The sequence below is a fragment of the Amphiura filiformis genome, chromosome 17 (genome assembly GCF_039555335.1).
Source record: "Amphiura filiformis chromosome 17, Afil_fr2py, whole genome shotgun sequence".
In the NCBI taxonomy this organism is placed as follows: domain Eukaryota; kingdom Metazoa; phylum Echinodermata; class Ophiuroidea; order Amphilepidida; family Amphiuridae; genus Amphiura; species Amphiura filiformis.
Genome location: NC_092644.1, coordinates 2,081,076 through 2,098,245, shown reverse-complemented (window position 1 = coordinate 2,098,245; position 17,170 = coordinate 2,081,076). Strand labels below are relative to the sequence as shown.

Below are 17,170 nucleotides of genomic sequence, written 5' to 3'. Positions count from 1 at the left end.
CAAATTAGGGCCAAAATGCCATTTTTGGCCCAAAATCCCAAAATTAATTGTTTTTGGCCCACTTCTTTTTCGTAAAACGTAAAAAAAAAATTTGGGCCTAAATTTTTATTAATTTTTAAAAACTAGATAAAAATATCTAGGAGCAGTTTTCTTGAATTTTGACCAACTTCCCCAAAAATATTTGAAATTTGGGCGAAAATATGGCTTTTTTGAAAATTCGGCATTTTTTGACCATTTTTGGTGCAAATTTCTCGAAGTTGGGCCAAAATGAGCATTTTGACCCAAATTTGACCTCACAGATTAACTTATCAAGTCTCTGCCATTCTAAATATGTATACTTTTATATATTTTAGAGCAACAATTTTGCAGTTATGAGGCCAGAAAATTTTTCATAATTCCAGGGTTCAGACCAACCTTAACATGATGGTACTTACACTCTGTAACAATGACATTGAAGTTGCAAGTAGCGACATTCCCAGATGAATCGACAAACCGATAGGTAACGGGCGTGGAGCCAACAACAAAGAATTGTCCTGGTTGACGAGTTCTCGATTGCAAATTCACTGTGCCAGAGGTATCAGTTGCAATCGGCTCCACCCATGTGACCACGACACCGCCAATATTAAGACCAACAGTAGCTGCAACATCCTCGCAGTTTTGAATGACTGGAGGCTGATCATCAACTGTAATGGAATAAGACAATTAGTGTCACACAATGAAAGGTTCAAACAAGCGATTCTGGAAATGATTGGCTTAGTGTTGACAATGTTTGGACCGTTCGGCCACCCAGGTTCAAATTGTATACCCAAGACCTGGAAGGGCCCAACAAAAATGAGTTTATTGCCACAGACTGTTCTTCCTTGTGTGTGAAAGATGAGCCAAAATTCACTCCCTAAATCGTCTTCCACAGAGTTGAGCCCTTCTTCCACAAATATTGTATTAAGACCTGTACCGTTGCCATGGAAACGTCATTTACAACTTGGAATACATGTAATACTCTATGTTCATGTATTAAAGGTCCCCTGATGATCATTATGGTGGAACTCAATGTGAAAAGGGAAGAAAACGGATGGACCAAACCACTTGCAGAATGGCAACCAAGAACAGGGAAAAGATCAAGAGGAAGACAGAAGAGGTGGTGTGATGACATTACTGCCTACATGGGACCTACATGGACAGAACAGTGGAGTTATGAAGATGAAGAGGGCTACGTCCAACAAAGCCTGGCGAGGCAAGGTGAGGTGAGGAAGATAAAAACATTCCGTCTTTAAAACTATTGATGAGTTGGGCCCTTCTTCCACTCAGGTATTCAGTTGACCTGTAGCCACATTTCCTCAATGTTGGAGCATCTCAAAATGTTTGGTGTATAAAGATTTTTACAAAAATTGTAATTTTACAAAATTAACATTTCAAAAATGTCTGCATTTTAAAGCAATATCTAATTTAAAAATCAATGTTGATACCATAAAGTAAAACTTATTTTGATAACATAAAAATTTCTGAATTGTTTCAGTGCTGAGTGTAACAATGCTCTTCAATCATAAATTTGGAAAGCAAAATTCTACTCGGTTCAAGAAACATGACCCCAATTCAGTGCTTATTTATAGCTACAATCCCGGACATAAGTCGTTCGAACACTTGTGTCAAAGTAGGACTGTTTGAGACCGTATTTCTGATATACTTGACATATTAAAATTTCGCTTTCTTTGACGTGAAGTCTGAACCATTTCCTACTACTACAACCTTCCACCTGCCCCACCAATCAATGTTCGATTTAGGGGCGCATGACCAAAAAAAACAACCAACAACATTGATCAGGGAGAATGGGGGGCATATTTGAGGTACCCATGTTAAAGTGTTCGAACAATTATGACCGGGATTGTAGAATCTGCATATTGAACTAATAATTCATCCTTACCTTCAGTCACAATCACATCAAAGGTGCAAGTAGCAACATTGCCAGATCCATCCTGGAATCGGTAGGTAACAGAGGTACTTCCAACAACAAAGAATTGTCCTGGTTGTCGAGTCCTTGAAATCAAATTCACTGTGCCAGAAGCATCTGTGGCAGTTGGCTCTACCCATGTTACAACACCACCACCAACATTTAGACCAACAGTAGCTTCAACATCCTCACAGTTTTGAATTGCTGGAAGTTCATTATCAACTGTAATATGAATGGAATGGTCATTAGCAAGTAGAAATTCGGGAAAAAAAAGTGAGGGCGTTGGTGTGGAACAAATGGCTTTAAAGCATGATCCAAGTATTTATTCCTGTTCCTTGATAATGTGCAATGCAAGAGAAACAGCGCAACTTGTAGTTGGTGCTGCGCTGGCACTATAAATTGGGTTCACCTTAAGTTTGGTACCGACATCAATGCTTTTTCACGGATGCGCCGTAAGTGTGCCGACAAACCGTCCCTGTACGCATGCACCCCCACTCAGGTTTGCGTGCTATTTGAGACTGCGGCGAGCGAAATATGCATGCATGTGACTACTTTGAGGTGAACCAAATTATATACCGAGTCTCGAGTTGGGTTCTCTATTATCAAGGCAATGCTTTTTTATCCAGTATATCTTGTGGTTGTAAAATTTAGCTGTAGTAGTAATATCACATCTAGGTTTTACTTCGAGCGCCTCAAGGTATTTGCAAGGTGCTATGTTAATGCAGTTGTTATTGAGCACTTAGTCCAACAAAAATGACCTTAATCCAATGCTTATAGCTAGATACTGTACAAGTAAAAATTCACTCACCATCAGTCACAGTCACAGCAAAGGTGCAAGTAGCGACATTGCCAGATCCATCCTGGAATCGGTAGGTGACAGAGGTAGTTCCAACAACAAAGAATTGTCCTGGTTGACGAGATCTTGAAATCAAATTCACTGTGCCGGAGTTATCGGTGGCAGTTGGCTCTACCCAGGTGACCACAATACCACCAATATTAAGACCAACAGTAGCTGCAACATCCTCGCAATTTTGAATGACTGGGGGCTGGTCATCAACTAATGGAATAAGAAAACGGTATCACACATGAAATATGGCGACTGATTGTATCAACATGTGATTATGGACACTGAATGATCAGCTTCAAGTACACAGTCCTGCCGAGCACCAGTGATGCCAACGCCGCGTCTTAGGCGCACAATTGGGCTACTTGGCGATCACTTGCCGCTACTCAAAAAAGCATGCCGCTACTTGTCTAAAATTGGGCTACTTTTGCCAGTCTCAGGTCAGCGGCACTAATTTGATGTATTTTCCTTTCAATTTAGCCGATTTATAAAGGTTTTGAGTCTTTGAAGCTCCAAATTGAAATTACAATGGGTTTTGTGACCATTTATTGATCGGTCAGTAACTTCCCAGTAAGTACCGGAAGTTTCTAAGTCAAGTGGTTTTCCGCCCAATTGGGTGTTTTGCGTTCTAAATAAGAGTAAATACGGCCAAATATCTGGTATTGGGCGCTTTTTTGGAAGCTTAAAAATTGGGCTACTTGAGAAACCTTATCATGACCTGGCGAAGTCAATGCGCCGCGCTTTGACGCTGAAAAGTTTTGGCAACACTGCCGAGCACCCTGACTCACCTTTTTACAAAGCTGGAGCCATGTCATAAAATATGGTGCATAAAGATGGGCAATTTTACCAAATTTACATTTCCAAATTGTCTGCATTAAAGCAACATTGATATGATCAAGTAAAACCACATCCATTTGGAGAAATTAATTTTGCTACAAGAGTGATGGAAATGAGGGATCGTGTTCAGGTACAGGCGACTGGCAGTATTGGAGCCAGACTCGACACTTGATTTGTAGTGGGCGCTGCACTGGCACCATGGAGTCTCGAGTTAAAACCACATTATCAGGGCATATTGCTTTTTACCTACATGTAGTATCTTAATATATCTTGTTGTAAAATAAAATTGTCATGCATGATTATGGCTTTTGAAAATTGCCTGAAAAAGTGTGAAATTAGCCTTAAAAAAAAAGGCACAAAACGGGCTGAAAAATGCAATGTGTAAATTTGGACAACAAAATTGCCTGAATTCTCCTGCCCGAATTGTAATTTGAGCTATAGTATTATTATATATGTTCCAGCTACGGTGACATCTTATTCAAATTATATCCACTGTCAGGTTTGTGTGTATGAATGCAATGGAACAAATGAATCTGCAATTAATACAGCCTTGTTTGCTGAGAAATGAACAGGGCACCAGTCTCATTGAAGTTGGAATATGCTGTAGAAGTGACATGGCAATATATAGATATACAATTTTGACTATACCGCCCTGCACTACAATGTTCATGTGGTATACCGATGCATTGAACCATAGATGTCAAAGAAATGCTGATCACTCACACCTGTAAGGTAATTATCTTTGAAAAGAGCGGTATTGTATTCAATCTATGTTTGCTGACATACACAGGTGATTAGTGCAATCTGCTTGTAGTGCAGAGCAGTCTATTCAAAACTTGAATTCATCTATTGCTATGGTAGTTAATCCGATTATGACGTCACTTCTAAGGCGTATAGATAATAATCTGTCAATTTTTTTTTTTGGTAACAGGTGCTCGCAAGGTGCTATATAAATGTAGTTTTGTTGTTAAGCCCTCGAGTCATTCAGATTGGCCTAGATTCAATGCATATAGCTAGAATTGCATATTGGAAGTAAAAAAATAACTCACCTTCAGTTACAATCACATCAAAGGTGCAAGTAGCAACATTGCCAGATCCATCCTGGAATCGGTAGGTAACAGGGGTTGTTCCAACAACAAAGAATTGTCCTGGTTGACGAGATCTTGAAACCAAATTCACTGTGCCGGAGTTATCGGTGGCAGTTGGCTCTATCCATGTGACGACAACACCGCCAATATTAAGACCAACAGTAGCTGCAACATTCTCACAGTTTTGAATGACTGGAGGCTGATCATCAACTGTAATATATATGGAATGAGGAAAGTAATATCAAGCATGAAATATGGCGACTGATGGTTTCAACAAGCGATTCTGGAAATGGATTGAATGATCGGCTTCCAATACCATAGTCCTGCCGACATTGTTTTGACTGTTCGACCATCCAGATTCAAAGTGACCTCGGCAGCCACATTTCCCAAAATGTATAAAGACCCAGTAAAAAAAGTAAAAATTCCCCCTTACCTTCTTCAGTCACAACCACATCAAAGGTGCAAGTAGCGACATTGCCAGGTCCATCCTGGAATTGGTAGGTAACAGAGGTAGTTCCAACAACAAAGAATTGTCCTGGTTGACGAGATCTTGAAACCAAATTTACTGTGCCAGAGTTATCTGTGGCAGTTGGCTCTATCCATGTGACTACGACCCCACCAAGATTTGGACCAACAGTGGCAGCAACATCCTCGCAGTTCTGAATGACTGGAAGCTGGTCATCAACTGTAATATAATGGAGTAGGAAAAGTTGTTTCACATGAAATGGTGACCGCTGGTTTCGAGTGATTCCGGAAATGGATTGGAATGGTCACCATACAGTACCTCATACCTGCTAACAAAATCGCTCTTAACACCTCTTTTGAAAGTGACGGAGGCATCATCGAAGTTGGAATACCGTAAAACCTCGTCTACAAGCATATAGAGCGCTTCTGATGAAAGTTCCATTAATCCAGGCCCCATTATGGATTTTGAGCAAATAAATTACAGATCCAAGCATATACAATTAAGTGTTATTGTAAGACCAATCTATTGTATTGGCATAATCACGCTTGTTTCATATTAATTGAGCTTTCATCAAAAACGCTATATATGCTTGTAGACGAGGTTTTACGGTAGATCACAAGGTGCTATATAACTAGAAATTGCATATTGGAAGTAAAAATTAACTTGCCTTCAGTTACAATCACATTAAAGGTGCAAGTAGCAACATTGCCAGAGCCATCTTGGAATCGGTAGGTAACAGAGGTAGTTCCAACAACATAGAATTGTCCTGGTTGCCGAGATCTTGAAATCAAATTCACTATGCCGGAGTTATCTGTGGCAGTTGGCTCTATCCATGTGACGACGACACCACCAATATTAAGACCAACAGTAGCTGCAACATCCTCACAGTTTTGAATGACTGGAGGCTCGTCATCAATTGGAGTACCAACTGTAATATACATTGTAATGGAGTAAGAGAATTAGCATCACATGAAAATTTATCTCCAAACCATTTCGGTGTTTTTGCAATGCTCTTCAATCTAGCTGCAAGAGTGAGAAATGAGTGATCATGGAGGCGCTGGTGACTGGCTGTATTGGAGCCAGATTTGACCCTTGATTTGTAGTGGGCACTGCACTGGCACTATGGAGTCTCGAGTCTGCACCACATGGTTTTCTATTATCAGGGCAATGCTCATTGCTTTTTATCTAGTATTATAATTTAAGCCATAGTACTAATCTCATGTATAATTTAGTGTTGCTTATAATTTCTAATTTTCTGCAAAGCTCCATATTTGCAAAGTGCTACTTGTTGTCAAGCTTTTTTGGGGTAACTGGCGTTCACAAGGTGCTGTATAAATTCACTTTTGTTGTCAAGCCTTCATTCAATAAGATTGGCCTTGATTCAACGCTTATAGCTAGAAATTGCATATTAGAAATAAAAATTAACTTGCCTTCAGTTACAGTCACATCAAAGGTGCAAGTAGCAACATTGCCAGAGCCATCCTGGAATCGGTAGGTAACAGGGGTAGTTCCAACAACAAAGAATTGTCCTGGTTGACGAGATCTTGAAACCAAATTCACTATGCCGGAGTTATCGGTGGCAGTTGGCTCTACCCATGTGACCACAACACCACCAATATTAAGACCAACAGTAGCTGCAACATCCTCACAGTTTTGAATGATTGGAGGCTCGTCATCAACTGGAGTACCAACTGTAATGTTATAATGGAGTAAGAGAATTGGCATAACATTAAAATTTATCTCCCAAAACATTTTTTGCAATGCTCTTCAATCTAGCTGCAAGAGTGAGAAATGAATGAAAATGGAGTCGCTGGTGACTGGCCATATTGGAGCCAGATTTAACCCCCAATTTGTAGTTGGCGCTGCATTAGCACTATGGAGTCTCGAGTCGGCACCACATGGTTGTAACTTGACATGGTTTTCTATTATCACGGCAATACACATTGCTTTTATCTAGTATCTTAAAATATATCTTAGTTGTAAAATAAAATTAGAATTGAAGCCATAGTACTATATAATTTCTAATTTTCTGCGAAGCTCCATATTTGCAACGTGCTATATAAATGAAGTTGTTGTCAAACTTTCTGTCAATAAGATTGGCCTTGATTCAACGTTTATAACTAGAAATGGCATATTAGAAGTAAAATTTACTCGCCTTCGGTTACAGTCACATCAAAGGTGCAAGTAGCAACATTGCCAGATCCATCCTGGAATCGGTAGGTAACGGAGGTAGTTCCAACAACAAAGAATTGTCCTGGTTGACGAGATCTTGAAATCAAATTCACTGTGCCGGAGTTATCTGTGGCAGTTGGCTCTATCCATGTGACGACGACACCGCCAATATTAAGACCAACAGTAGCTGCAACATCCTCGCAGTTTTGAATGACTGGAGGCTGATCATCAACTGTAATATATATGGAATGAGTAAAGTAATATCAAGCATGAAATATGGCGACTGATGGTTTCAACAAGCGATTCTGGAAATGGATTGAATGATCGGGTTCCAATACCATAGTTCTGCCGACATTGTTTTCACTGTTCGACCATCCAGATTCAAAGTGACCTCGGCAGCCACATTTCCAAAAATGTATAAAGAACCAGTAAAAAAGTAAAAATTTGCCCTTACCTTCTTCAGTAACAATCACATCAAAGGTGCAAGTAGCAACATTGCCAGATCCATCCTGGAATCGGTAGGTAACAGAGGTAGTTCCAACAACAAAGAATTGTCCTGGTTGACGAGATCTTGAAACCAAATTCACTGTGCCGGAGTTATCGGTGGCAGTTGGCTCTATCCATGTGACGACGACACCGCCAACATTTGAACCAACAGTAGCTGCAACATCCTCGCAGTTCTGAATGACTGGAAGCTGATCATCAACTGTAATATAATGGAGTAGGTAAAGTTGTATCGCATGAAATGGTGACCGATGGTTTAGAGTGATTCTAGAAATAGATTGCAATGGTCACCATACAGCAACACACCTGCTGACATTGTTTGGCTGTTCACCCAGATTCAAAGTGACCTCAGCAGCCACATTTCCTCAATGATGGAGCCATGTCATCAAATGTATGATGTATTACCAGTGCTTTTTATCTAGTATCTTCAAATATATCTTGTAGTTGTAAAAATATAATAACTTTGTATTTTAAACAGTACAAAAACCTTGGCTTTCAGCTAGTGCTAAGTCTTCAACAAAGGTGCCAGGTGATAAAAACTGGAAACGCTGGTTTTTGCAGGCGGCGGATGACATGATTGAGCCGGCAACTCGTGAAACCGCCCGGCCGTATGGCCTTTTCCATATACTTGGTTAGTTTTGTGGGGTTCATTATCGAACCCCAACGGTTTTAGCTTGTATTTATATTATTTATCAACATAGGCCTATTTGTTTGTGATATTTCAAGCGTTTTAAAATTTCAAAATAATCCCATTCAATTACACGGTTGACGATGAAAATTTACTGAATTTAGGGAATGCACGTCATACACCACCTGGTTTTTGTTTGCTTTTACAATTGATATCACTGGTGACCTAACATGTGGTCCTGCACTTTTTTGCTGGTTTCACCAACCTATTAGATGTTACAAAGGTAGCACTTGATTAGGTAAATGACATTGCTGGTCTAACAAGTGATAGTCTTGGTATTATACGTTCCAGCTACGGCGACACCTTGCGATGTTATGCTGGACAAATTCCATTCACTGTCAGGAGGTTTGTGTGTACGAATGCAATGGAGCAAATAAATCTGCAATCAATACAGCCTTGTTTTCCTAATTGAACAGGGTACCTATCTCGTCAAAATCGCTCTTAACACCTCTTTTAAAAGTGCCAGAGGCGTCATCGAAGTTGGAATACGTCACAAGGTGCTATATAACTAGAACTTGCACATAGGAAGTAAAAATTTACTTGCCTTCAGTAACAATCACATCAAAGGTGCAAGTAGCAACATTGCCAGATCCATCCTGGAATCGGTAGGTAACAGAGGTAGTTCCAACAACAAAGAATTGTCCTGGTTGACGAGATCTTGAAACCAAATTCACTATGCCGGAGTTATCGGTGGCAGTTGGCTCTATCCAAGTGACCACAACACCACCAATATTAAGACCAACAGTAGCTGCAACATCCTCACAGTTTTGAATGACTGGAGGCTCGTCATCAACTGGAGCACCAACTGTAATATAAGATTAGTAGAATCACATGAAAATTTATCTCCAAACCATTTTGGTGTTGCTGCAATGCTTTTCAATCTAGCTGCAAGAGTGAGAAATGAGTGATCATGGAGGGGCTGGTGACTGGCAGTATTGGAGCCAGATTTGACCCTCAATTTGTAGTGGGCGCTGCATTAGCACTATGGAGTCTCAAGTTGGAACCACATGGTTGTAACTCGACATGGTTTTCTATTATCAAGGCAATACATATTGCTTTTATCTAGTATCTTAAAATATATCTTGTAGTTGTAAAATATAATTATAATTTAAGCCATAGTACTAATCTCATGTATAATTTAGTGTTGCTTATAATTTCTAATTTTATGCAAAGCTCCATATTTGCAAGGTACTATTTAAATGAAGTTGTTGTCAAGCTTTCTGTCAATAAGATTGACCTTGATTCAACGCTCATAGCTATACAAATTGCATACTGGAAGTAAAAATAAACTTGCCTTCAGTTACAGTCACATCAAAGGTGCAAGTAGCGACATTGCCAGATCCATCCTGGAATCGGTAGGTAACAGGGGTTGTTCCAACAACAAAGAATTGTCCTGGTTGACGAGATCTTGAAACCAAATTCACTGTGCCGGAGTTATCTGTGGCAGTTGGCTCTATCCATGTGACGACGACACCGCCAATATTAAGACCAACAGTAGCTGCAACATCCTCACAGTTTTGAATGACTGGAGGCTGATCATCAACTGTAATATAAATGGAATGAGTAAAGTAGTATCAAGCATGAAATATGGCGACTGATGGTATCAACAAGCGATTCTGGAAATGGATTGAATGATCGGCTTCCAATACCATAGTCCTGCCAACATTGTTTTGACTGTTCGACCATCCAGATTCAAAGTGACCTCGGCAGCCACATTTCCACAAATGTATAAAGACCCAGTAAAAGTAAAAATTCGCCCTTACCTTCTTCAATCACAATCACATCAAAGGTGCAAGTAGCAACGTTGCCAGATCCATCCTGGAATCTGTAGGTGACAGAGGTAGTTCCAACAACAAAGAATTGTCCTGGTTGACGAGATCTTGAAACCAAATTCACTATGCCGGAGTTATCGGTGGCAGTTGGCTCTATCCATGTGACCACGACACCACCAACATTTGAACCAACAGTAGCTGCAACATCCTCGCAGTTCTGAATGACTGGAAGCTGATCATCAACTGCAATATAATGGAGTAGGTAAAGTTGTATCGCATGAAATGGGGACGGATGGTTTCAAGTGATTCTAGAAATAGATTGCAATGGTCACCATACAGTAACACACCTGCTGACATTGTTTGGCTGTTCACCCAGATTCAAAGTGACCTCATCAGCAGCCACATTTCCTCAATGATGGAGCCATTTAATCAAATGTATGATGTATTAGGAGGTTTGTGTGTACAAATGCAATGGAGCAAATAAATCTGCAATCAATAAAGCCTTGATTTGCTACTTGAACAGGGTACCTATCTCGTCAAAATCGCTCGTAACACAAGTTGGAATACGTCACAAGGTGCTATATAACTAGAACTTGCACATAGGAAGTAAAAATTTACTCGCCTTCAGTAACAATCACATCAAAGGTGCAAGTAGCAACGTTGCCAGATCCATCCTGGAATCGGTAGGTAACAGAAGTAGTTCCAACAACAAAGAACTGTCCTGGTTGACGAGATCTTGAAACCAAATTTACTATGCCCGAGTTATCGGTGGCAGTTGGCTCTATCCATGTGAGCACAACACCACCAATATTAAGACCAACAGTAGCTGCAACATCCTCGCAGTTTTGAATGACTGGAGGCTCGTCATCAACTGGAGCACCAACTGTAATGTAATTGAGTAAGAGAAGTATCATCACATGACATTTTATCTCCAAATCATTTCAGTATTGTTACAGTCTAGTTATAAGAGTGGGAGAAATTAGTAATGTGTTCAGGTCAAGTTGAAGTCCTGGGCGATAGTCTTTTTAACTCGTTTGGGTCCAGCGATTGTGGTTTGATGATGGGAGCAACAGCATGCTTCAATAAGGATGGGAACACTCCAGAGCTGAGAGATGTATTGACAACCTCGGTGATCATTGGAACAAACATCGAAGGGGTTTTGTTTTATGAACCATGTAGGTAACGGGTCCAGAAGACCAAGTTTTTGATGGTGCTTTGTTGATATGGGCCAAGATTTCTTCCTCACTGGGTCAAATTCATGGAGACTACACTCAACAGGCAAGGACGGAGCTTTATCACTAGAATCATTGGGATTCTCAAGTTCTTTTTTAATGCCTTGGTCGATTATGTCGACTTTATCAGTAAAGGTGAAGTCATTACTGAGATCTTGTGCAGATTCATGGGCAGGCAGTATTTTTATGCCGTTACCGAGGATGGCATTTACTTTCTTGAACATCGTCTTAGAGTCGGATTGTTCAAATCCAGATCTGTAATGCTCCTGTTTGGCTTTATCCATCATTTCATTACCCAGCTTTCTTCGGTCTGACTGAATTTCAAGGCCAGTTGTACTCCTATTTGCGGCGGAGGCGACGGGCAACATGGATGTTAGTATTGTACCAAGGCTGATTGGGTCTATTGGTACAAGATCGGACAGTGGTAGGAGCATGCTTATCAAGAGTTCTTTGTGGATCATTGACAGTTTTATATCAAATTGATTTCTAGACTTTCGGCACAAAAATTCAACCAACCTTTAATTTTGATGACCATTGGCGACTTTTGGTCAAATGAGGGCATTGTATTTAAGGTTGGCAATTCCAGTCCTTGATCGCAATTTAGTTCTGGAAATTTCCTCTTGATCTGGATGGCCTCCTGCACTAAACGGGTTACTCTATCATCCTTGGCTAACACCTCTGAAGAGCACAAGTCAACTTCCCCCAGCCGCAAACCCACCGCTGTCACGGAGCATAAAACTGATTCTCGCCACAACATTAACTGGGAATCCACGAAGGTGTTGGCCAAGGATGATATTGTTTATCACCAGCACGTATGAAATTGCATTCGAAATTGTCGAGCCTTGATTCAACGCTCGTAGCTAGAAATTGCATATTGGAAGTAAAAATTAACTTGCCTTCAGTTACAGTCACATCAAAGGTGCAAGTAGCAACATTGCCAGATCCATCCTGGAATCGGTAGGTAACAGAAGTAGTTCCAACAACAAAGAATTGTCCTGGTTGACGAGATCTTGAAATCAAATTCACTATGCCGGAGTTATCTGTGGCAGTTGGCTCTATCCAAGTGACCACAACACCGCCAATATTAAGACCAACAGTGGCTGCAACATCCTCACAGTTTTGAATGACTGGAGGCTGATCATCAACTGGAGTACCAACTGTGGAGTAAGAACAGTAGTATCACATGAAATGGTTCCACATGATTCTGGAAAATGGATTGGTCACCTTACGAATCAAAGGTAGCTCGGCAGCCACATTTCCTCAATGCTGGAGCCAGGTCATAAAACGTATGGTGTATAAAGATGGGTAATTTACTAAATTTACATTTCAAATTTTGTACATTAAAGCAATATTGATACAATCAAGTAAATCCATTGTTGTCAAGTTCTCAAGCCCTCAGTCAATAAGATTGGCGTTAATTCAACGCCTATAGCTAGAAATTGCATATTGGAAGTAAAATTAACTCTCACCTTCAGTTACAGTCACATCAAATGTGCAAGTAGCGACGTTGCCAGATCCATCCTGGAATCGGTAGGTGACAGAGGTAGTTCCAACAACAAAGAATTGTCCTGGTTGACGAGATCTTGAAACCAAATTCACTATGCCGGAGTTATCGGTGGCAGTTGGCTCTATCCACGTGACCACAACACCACCAATATTAAGACCAACAGTGGCTGCAACATCCTCACAGTTTTGAATGACTGGAGGCTGATCATCAACTGGAGTACCAACTGTAATATAATGGGAGTAAGGAAAGTAGCATCACATGAAATGGTTCCATGCGATTATATTCAAAGTGACCTCGGCAGCCACATTTCCTCAATGCTGGAGCCAGGTCATAAAGATGGGTAATTTTGCAAAATCTACATTTCAAATTTTGTGCATTAAAGCAATATTGATATGATCAAGTAAATCCATCGTTGTCAAGGCCTCTGTCAATATATTGGCATTGATTCAACGCTTATATCTAGAAATTGCATATTGGAAGTAAAAATTAACTCACCTTCAGTTACTTCGCTTATAGCTAGAATGTGCATATTAGAAACTCGCCTTTTAGAAATTGCATATTGCAAGTAAAAATGAACTCTTACCTTCAGTCACAATCACATCAAAGGTGCAAGTAGCGACGTTGCCAGATCCATCCTGGAATCGGTAGGTAACAGGGGTAGTTCCAACAACAAAGAATTGTCCTGGTTGACGAGATCTTGAAACCAAATTCACTATGCCGGAGTTATCGGTGGCAGTTGGCTCTATCCACGTGACCACAACACCACCAATATTAAGACCAACAGTAGCTGCAACATCCTCGCAGTTTTGAATGACTGGAGGCTGATTATCAACTGCATTTCCTGTAAAATAATGGAATAAGAAAAGTATCACTTGAATATTGTTTGGACTGTTCAACCACCCGATTCAAAGTGACCTCGGCAACCATTGCCACAATGCCGAAAGCAATCTTTAAAAGTATGGTATATAAAGTGGTAAATTCTCGGTAATATCCATTTGAGAATAAACTGATCCAGAAAAATGATCAAGTCTATTTTGAGAAATTTGTAGGAAACTAAAATTTCCATCCTCTTCAGTTTTGAGAAGCCACCTGTCCAAGTATGGCCCGATTCAATGCTTATTTAAAGCTGCAACTTCAATCTTGGTCGCATCAAAGGTGCAAGTAGCGACGCTGCTAGATCCATCCTGGAATCTGTACTTGGGCCTGGTTGAAGGGAAAAAAGAACATACAGACATGGTCCACCAGACTCCATCTTAATTACGGTAACCAAAATAGATGCAAAGATACAATCAGATTATGACAATGAGATTTAAATAATACTGCCCCACAACGACAACAGGACCCAACCTGTTAAAAATGTTTTTTAAAAGAGCAAATGCTGCGCACTACCAAGAGTGATGAAAAAGGCAAGCAGAAAAAGTGGTAGCCCAGCAAAAGCATGAAAACACAATGTTGGGTCCCTCTGCCATGGGTGGGCAGAATCAGCACCATACATGTATCATGTGTAAGAACAAACAAATAATGTTGGTTACGAGTACATCAACGAATACAGCATGCAAATACAATGCATGCAAGGTTGATGTAAACCAAAACTAAACTAAACTGGTGCACATTGAAGATATACCAAAGTTGAAACCTACCCTGCTCTATTACGTTAACATTGAAAGTGATGCTAGCTTGGTTTCCAGATGGATCTTGATAGGTATATGTCACTGGTGTGGTACCAACATTGAAGAAAGAATTGGGTGATCTTGTCCTAGACACCAAGGAAGGATTTCCAGAATCGTCCGTTACCGTTGGTTCTAGCCAGTTGACAGTGGTTCCAGGAGAACCAGCGGAAACAAATACAGTGACGTCATCGTGTGGACTGATAACTGGTGGATTGTTGTCTGTAATTGCTCCTGAGATGAAAGCAAATTAATACAAGTTGTGTTAAAGTGAGAATTGCTTGGTTTAATCAAAGACTTGATATTGCTTTGCATTTGCAGCAACAGATGTTGCTACACAAATAGAAACTTACTTTTGTGGCTGGATTTAATTTGTCACATTTATGCGCTTTGTAATCATTTTTCTGTCATTTGTTTTGTATTCTAATGATCTTGTGATGAAAAATGATAAAAATGATAATGATAAAAAACAAATTTAAATATGAAAAATATTATACCATAATTCCTATCAGATCACTCTGGTGTTTCTAAATCCAACAAGCTAAGTGATGGCAATTCATTCAGCCATTAATGGGTCCCCGGCGCACCAAACTGGTGTTGCGTCTGCCCAATTTGGTGGATTAAGGTGGTACTACATGTACACCCCTTGATAAATTTGACTATTTTGCATTTTGCTCAAATAATATTAACACTGGTAACAAAGGTTATGTATATTATAGGTGCAAGCAATCCAGTTACTACTGTTATTTCAGTGACTCTAGACAAGCGGTACATTATTTATGATAAGACAAGAGGTACCGCTAGAATGTACCACTTGCCTTGAATCACTGAAATTTCAATGAAGTTATTTTTTGTGAAAATTGCAAATTGGTTCCAAAATTGATCGGGGTGTAGTACCACCTTAAAGTCGCTTAAAAATTGATGTATATTGTGTTGTAAACTTTCATCATCCTTTTGTCTACGTGTAACACAGGCGATGGAATGCAGTTTAATATTCCAGGCTGCATCAGATATAGATGGATATTTGTAGAACTAAACTAGATTTATGACCAACTTGTAAACGGCAACCAGGAAGTTCAGCTACATCACAACCAGATATAGTGTTGCCGATTCTTCAAATATCTAGAATACTAGAATGATCCAGATTCCCGATAGGAATATTACAGAGTATCAGTTTATTTTAATTTTATACCTTTAGTATACATATTAAAAAAATTTGGAAATGTTTCAGATATTTCAAATTTCAGTAAATATTTTCCTTGGATTGGAACATAATTTAACCACTGGCAATTAGAGAATAAATGATAGGAATTTTTATTTTGCCCATCCTCTCCGTGTGATAGGCGACAGGCAGGTCCAATATTTTGAGTAGTGGATGCCGGCGCAGCCGTATCCACTACGATAAAAATATTGGACCTGCCTGTCGCTCATCATAGGTAGAGGATAGGCAAAATAAAAATTCCTATCGCTTATTCTCATTCTTAGTCAGTTAAATATTATTTTAATAACTGTAAAAAAATTTTTTAAAGCAAAAACTAAGTTACCGTCATAACTCCCCTCATTATAAAATGAACGATACTTGTTTACAACTTCACGTATTCCGTTGCGCGTACTGCTAGCGCGTCGCGTTTTCCGCACTAGTCTACGCATTACATCGCAATACATACGCGCACCTCTACAAGCGTGTAAGGCATTATCAAGACGCATGATGGCGTGGGGTCGCTCTACGGCCTGATAAACGGCACCGAAATCTTGCGATTGTCCAATCAAAAATGTGTCTACGAACTAGACCACTCCCACTGACTAAGAATACCAGATCTTGCATACCTTGAAACACATTAACATTGAAAGTTTCACTGGCCGTGTTTCCAGATGGATCCGTATAGGTGTACGTCACTTGTGTGGTGCCAACAGGGAAGAAGGAATTAGGTGCTCTGTTTCTTGACACTAGCGTTGGATTGTCAGAGTTGTCGGTTACTGTAGGCTCGACCCAGCTAACTTGGGCTTGATTTTGAGTGCTTGGAATCGTCACCAAAATATCGTCCAATGGGGTGATCACAGGGGGTGTGGTATCAACTACAGGAATAAAATTAATAGCACATGTAAGCATATTTTAATGTACAATTGTGAAGATTATCATGAACTAGAGATAATCAGATCTACTTGTAACAGTGTAGAATGCTGATGGGTAATCTGCCTTTTTCATAATATTATTTATAAAAATAAGGAATAGAAACACCATTCGGATTATGATCGATCCGATCCTTTTCATAAACATCCTATTCATTATATTCAGATCGAGTTCGAACCAGTTTGGAACAATTAATGGGGAGACGGGTGGGGGCCAACACACAATATGGGTATAATACCCCATATGGAAGACGTGACCTGAATTTCCCACACAGAGGGGATGTAGATATCAAATTGAGTCCCATATTAAGGCAACGG

At 39.9% G+C, this 17,170-nt stretch overlaps 1 protein-coding gene across 1 annotated transcript in view; it reads right to left on the bottom strand.

Moving 5' to 3' along the window:
* The window catches only part of LOC140138311 (uncharacterized), a 54,426-nt gene that overhangs the window by 33,390 nt on the left and 3,866 nt on the right, over positions 1–17,170 (bottom strand). Inside the window, exons 4-17 of the mRNA XM_072160222.1 lie at positions 16,550–16,798; positions 14,696–14,956; positions 13,639–13,896; positions 13,018–13,278; positions 10,939–11,199; positions 10,308–10,571; positions 7,336–7,584; positions 6,611–6,871; positions 5,848–6,108; positions 5,148–5,399; positions 4,676–4,924; positions 2,754–3,002; positions 1,919–2,167; positions 435–683 (exon numbers count right to left, since the gene is read on the bottom strand). Coding sequence (XP_072016323.1) covers positions 435–683; positions 1,919–2,167; positions 2,754–3,002; positions 4,676–4,924; positions 5,148–5,399; positions 5,848–6,108; positions 6,611–6,871; positions 7,336–7,584; positions 10,308–10,571; positions 10,939–11,199; positions 13,018–13,278; positions 13,639–13,896; positions 14,696–14,956; positions 16,550–16,798 — 3,573 coding nt within the window. The remainder of the gene's footprint in view (positions 1–434; positions 684–1,918; positions 2,168–2,753; positions 3,003–4,675; positions 4,925–5,147; positions 5,400–5,847; positions 6,109–6,610; positions 6,872–7,335; positions 7,585–10,307; positions 10,572–10,938; positions 11,200–13,017; positions 13,279–13,638; positions 13,897–14,695; positions 14,957–16,549; positions 16,799–17,170) is intronic.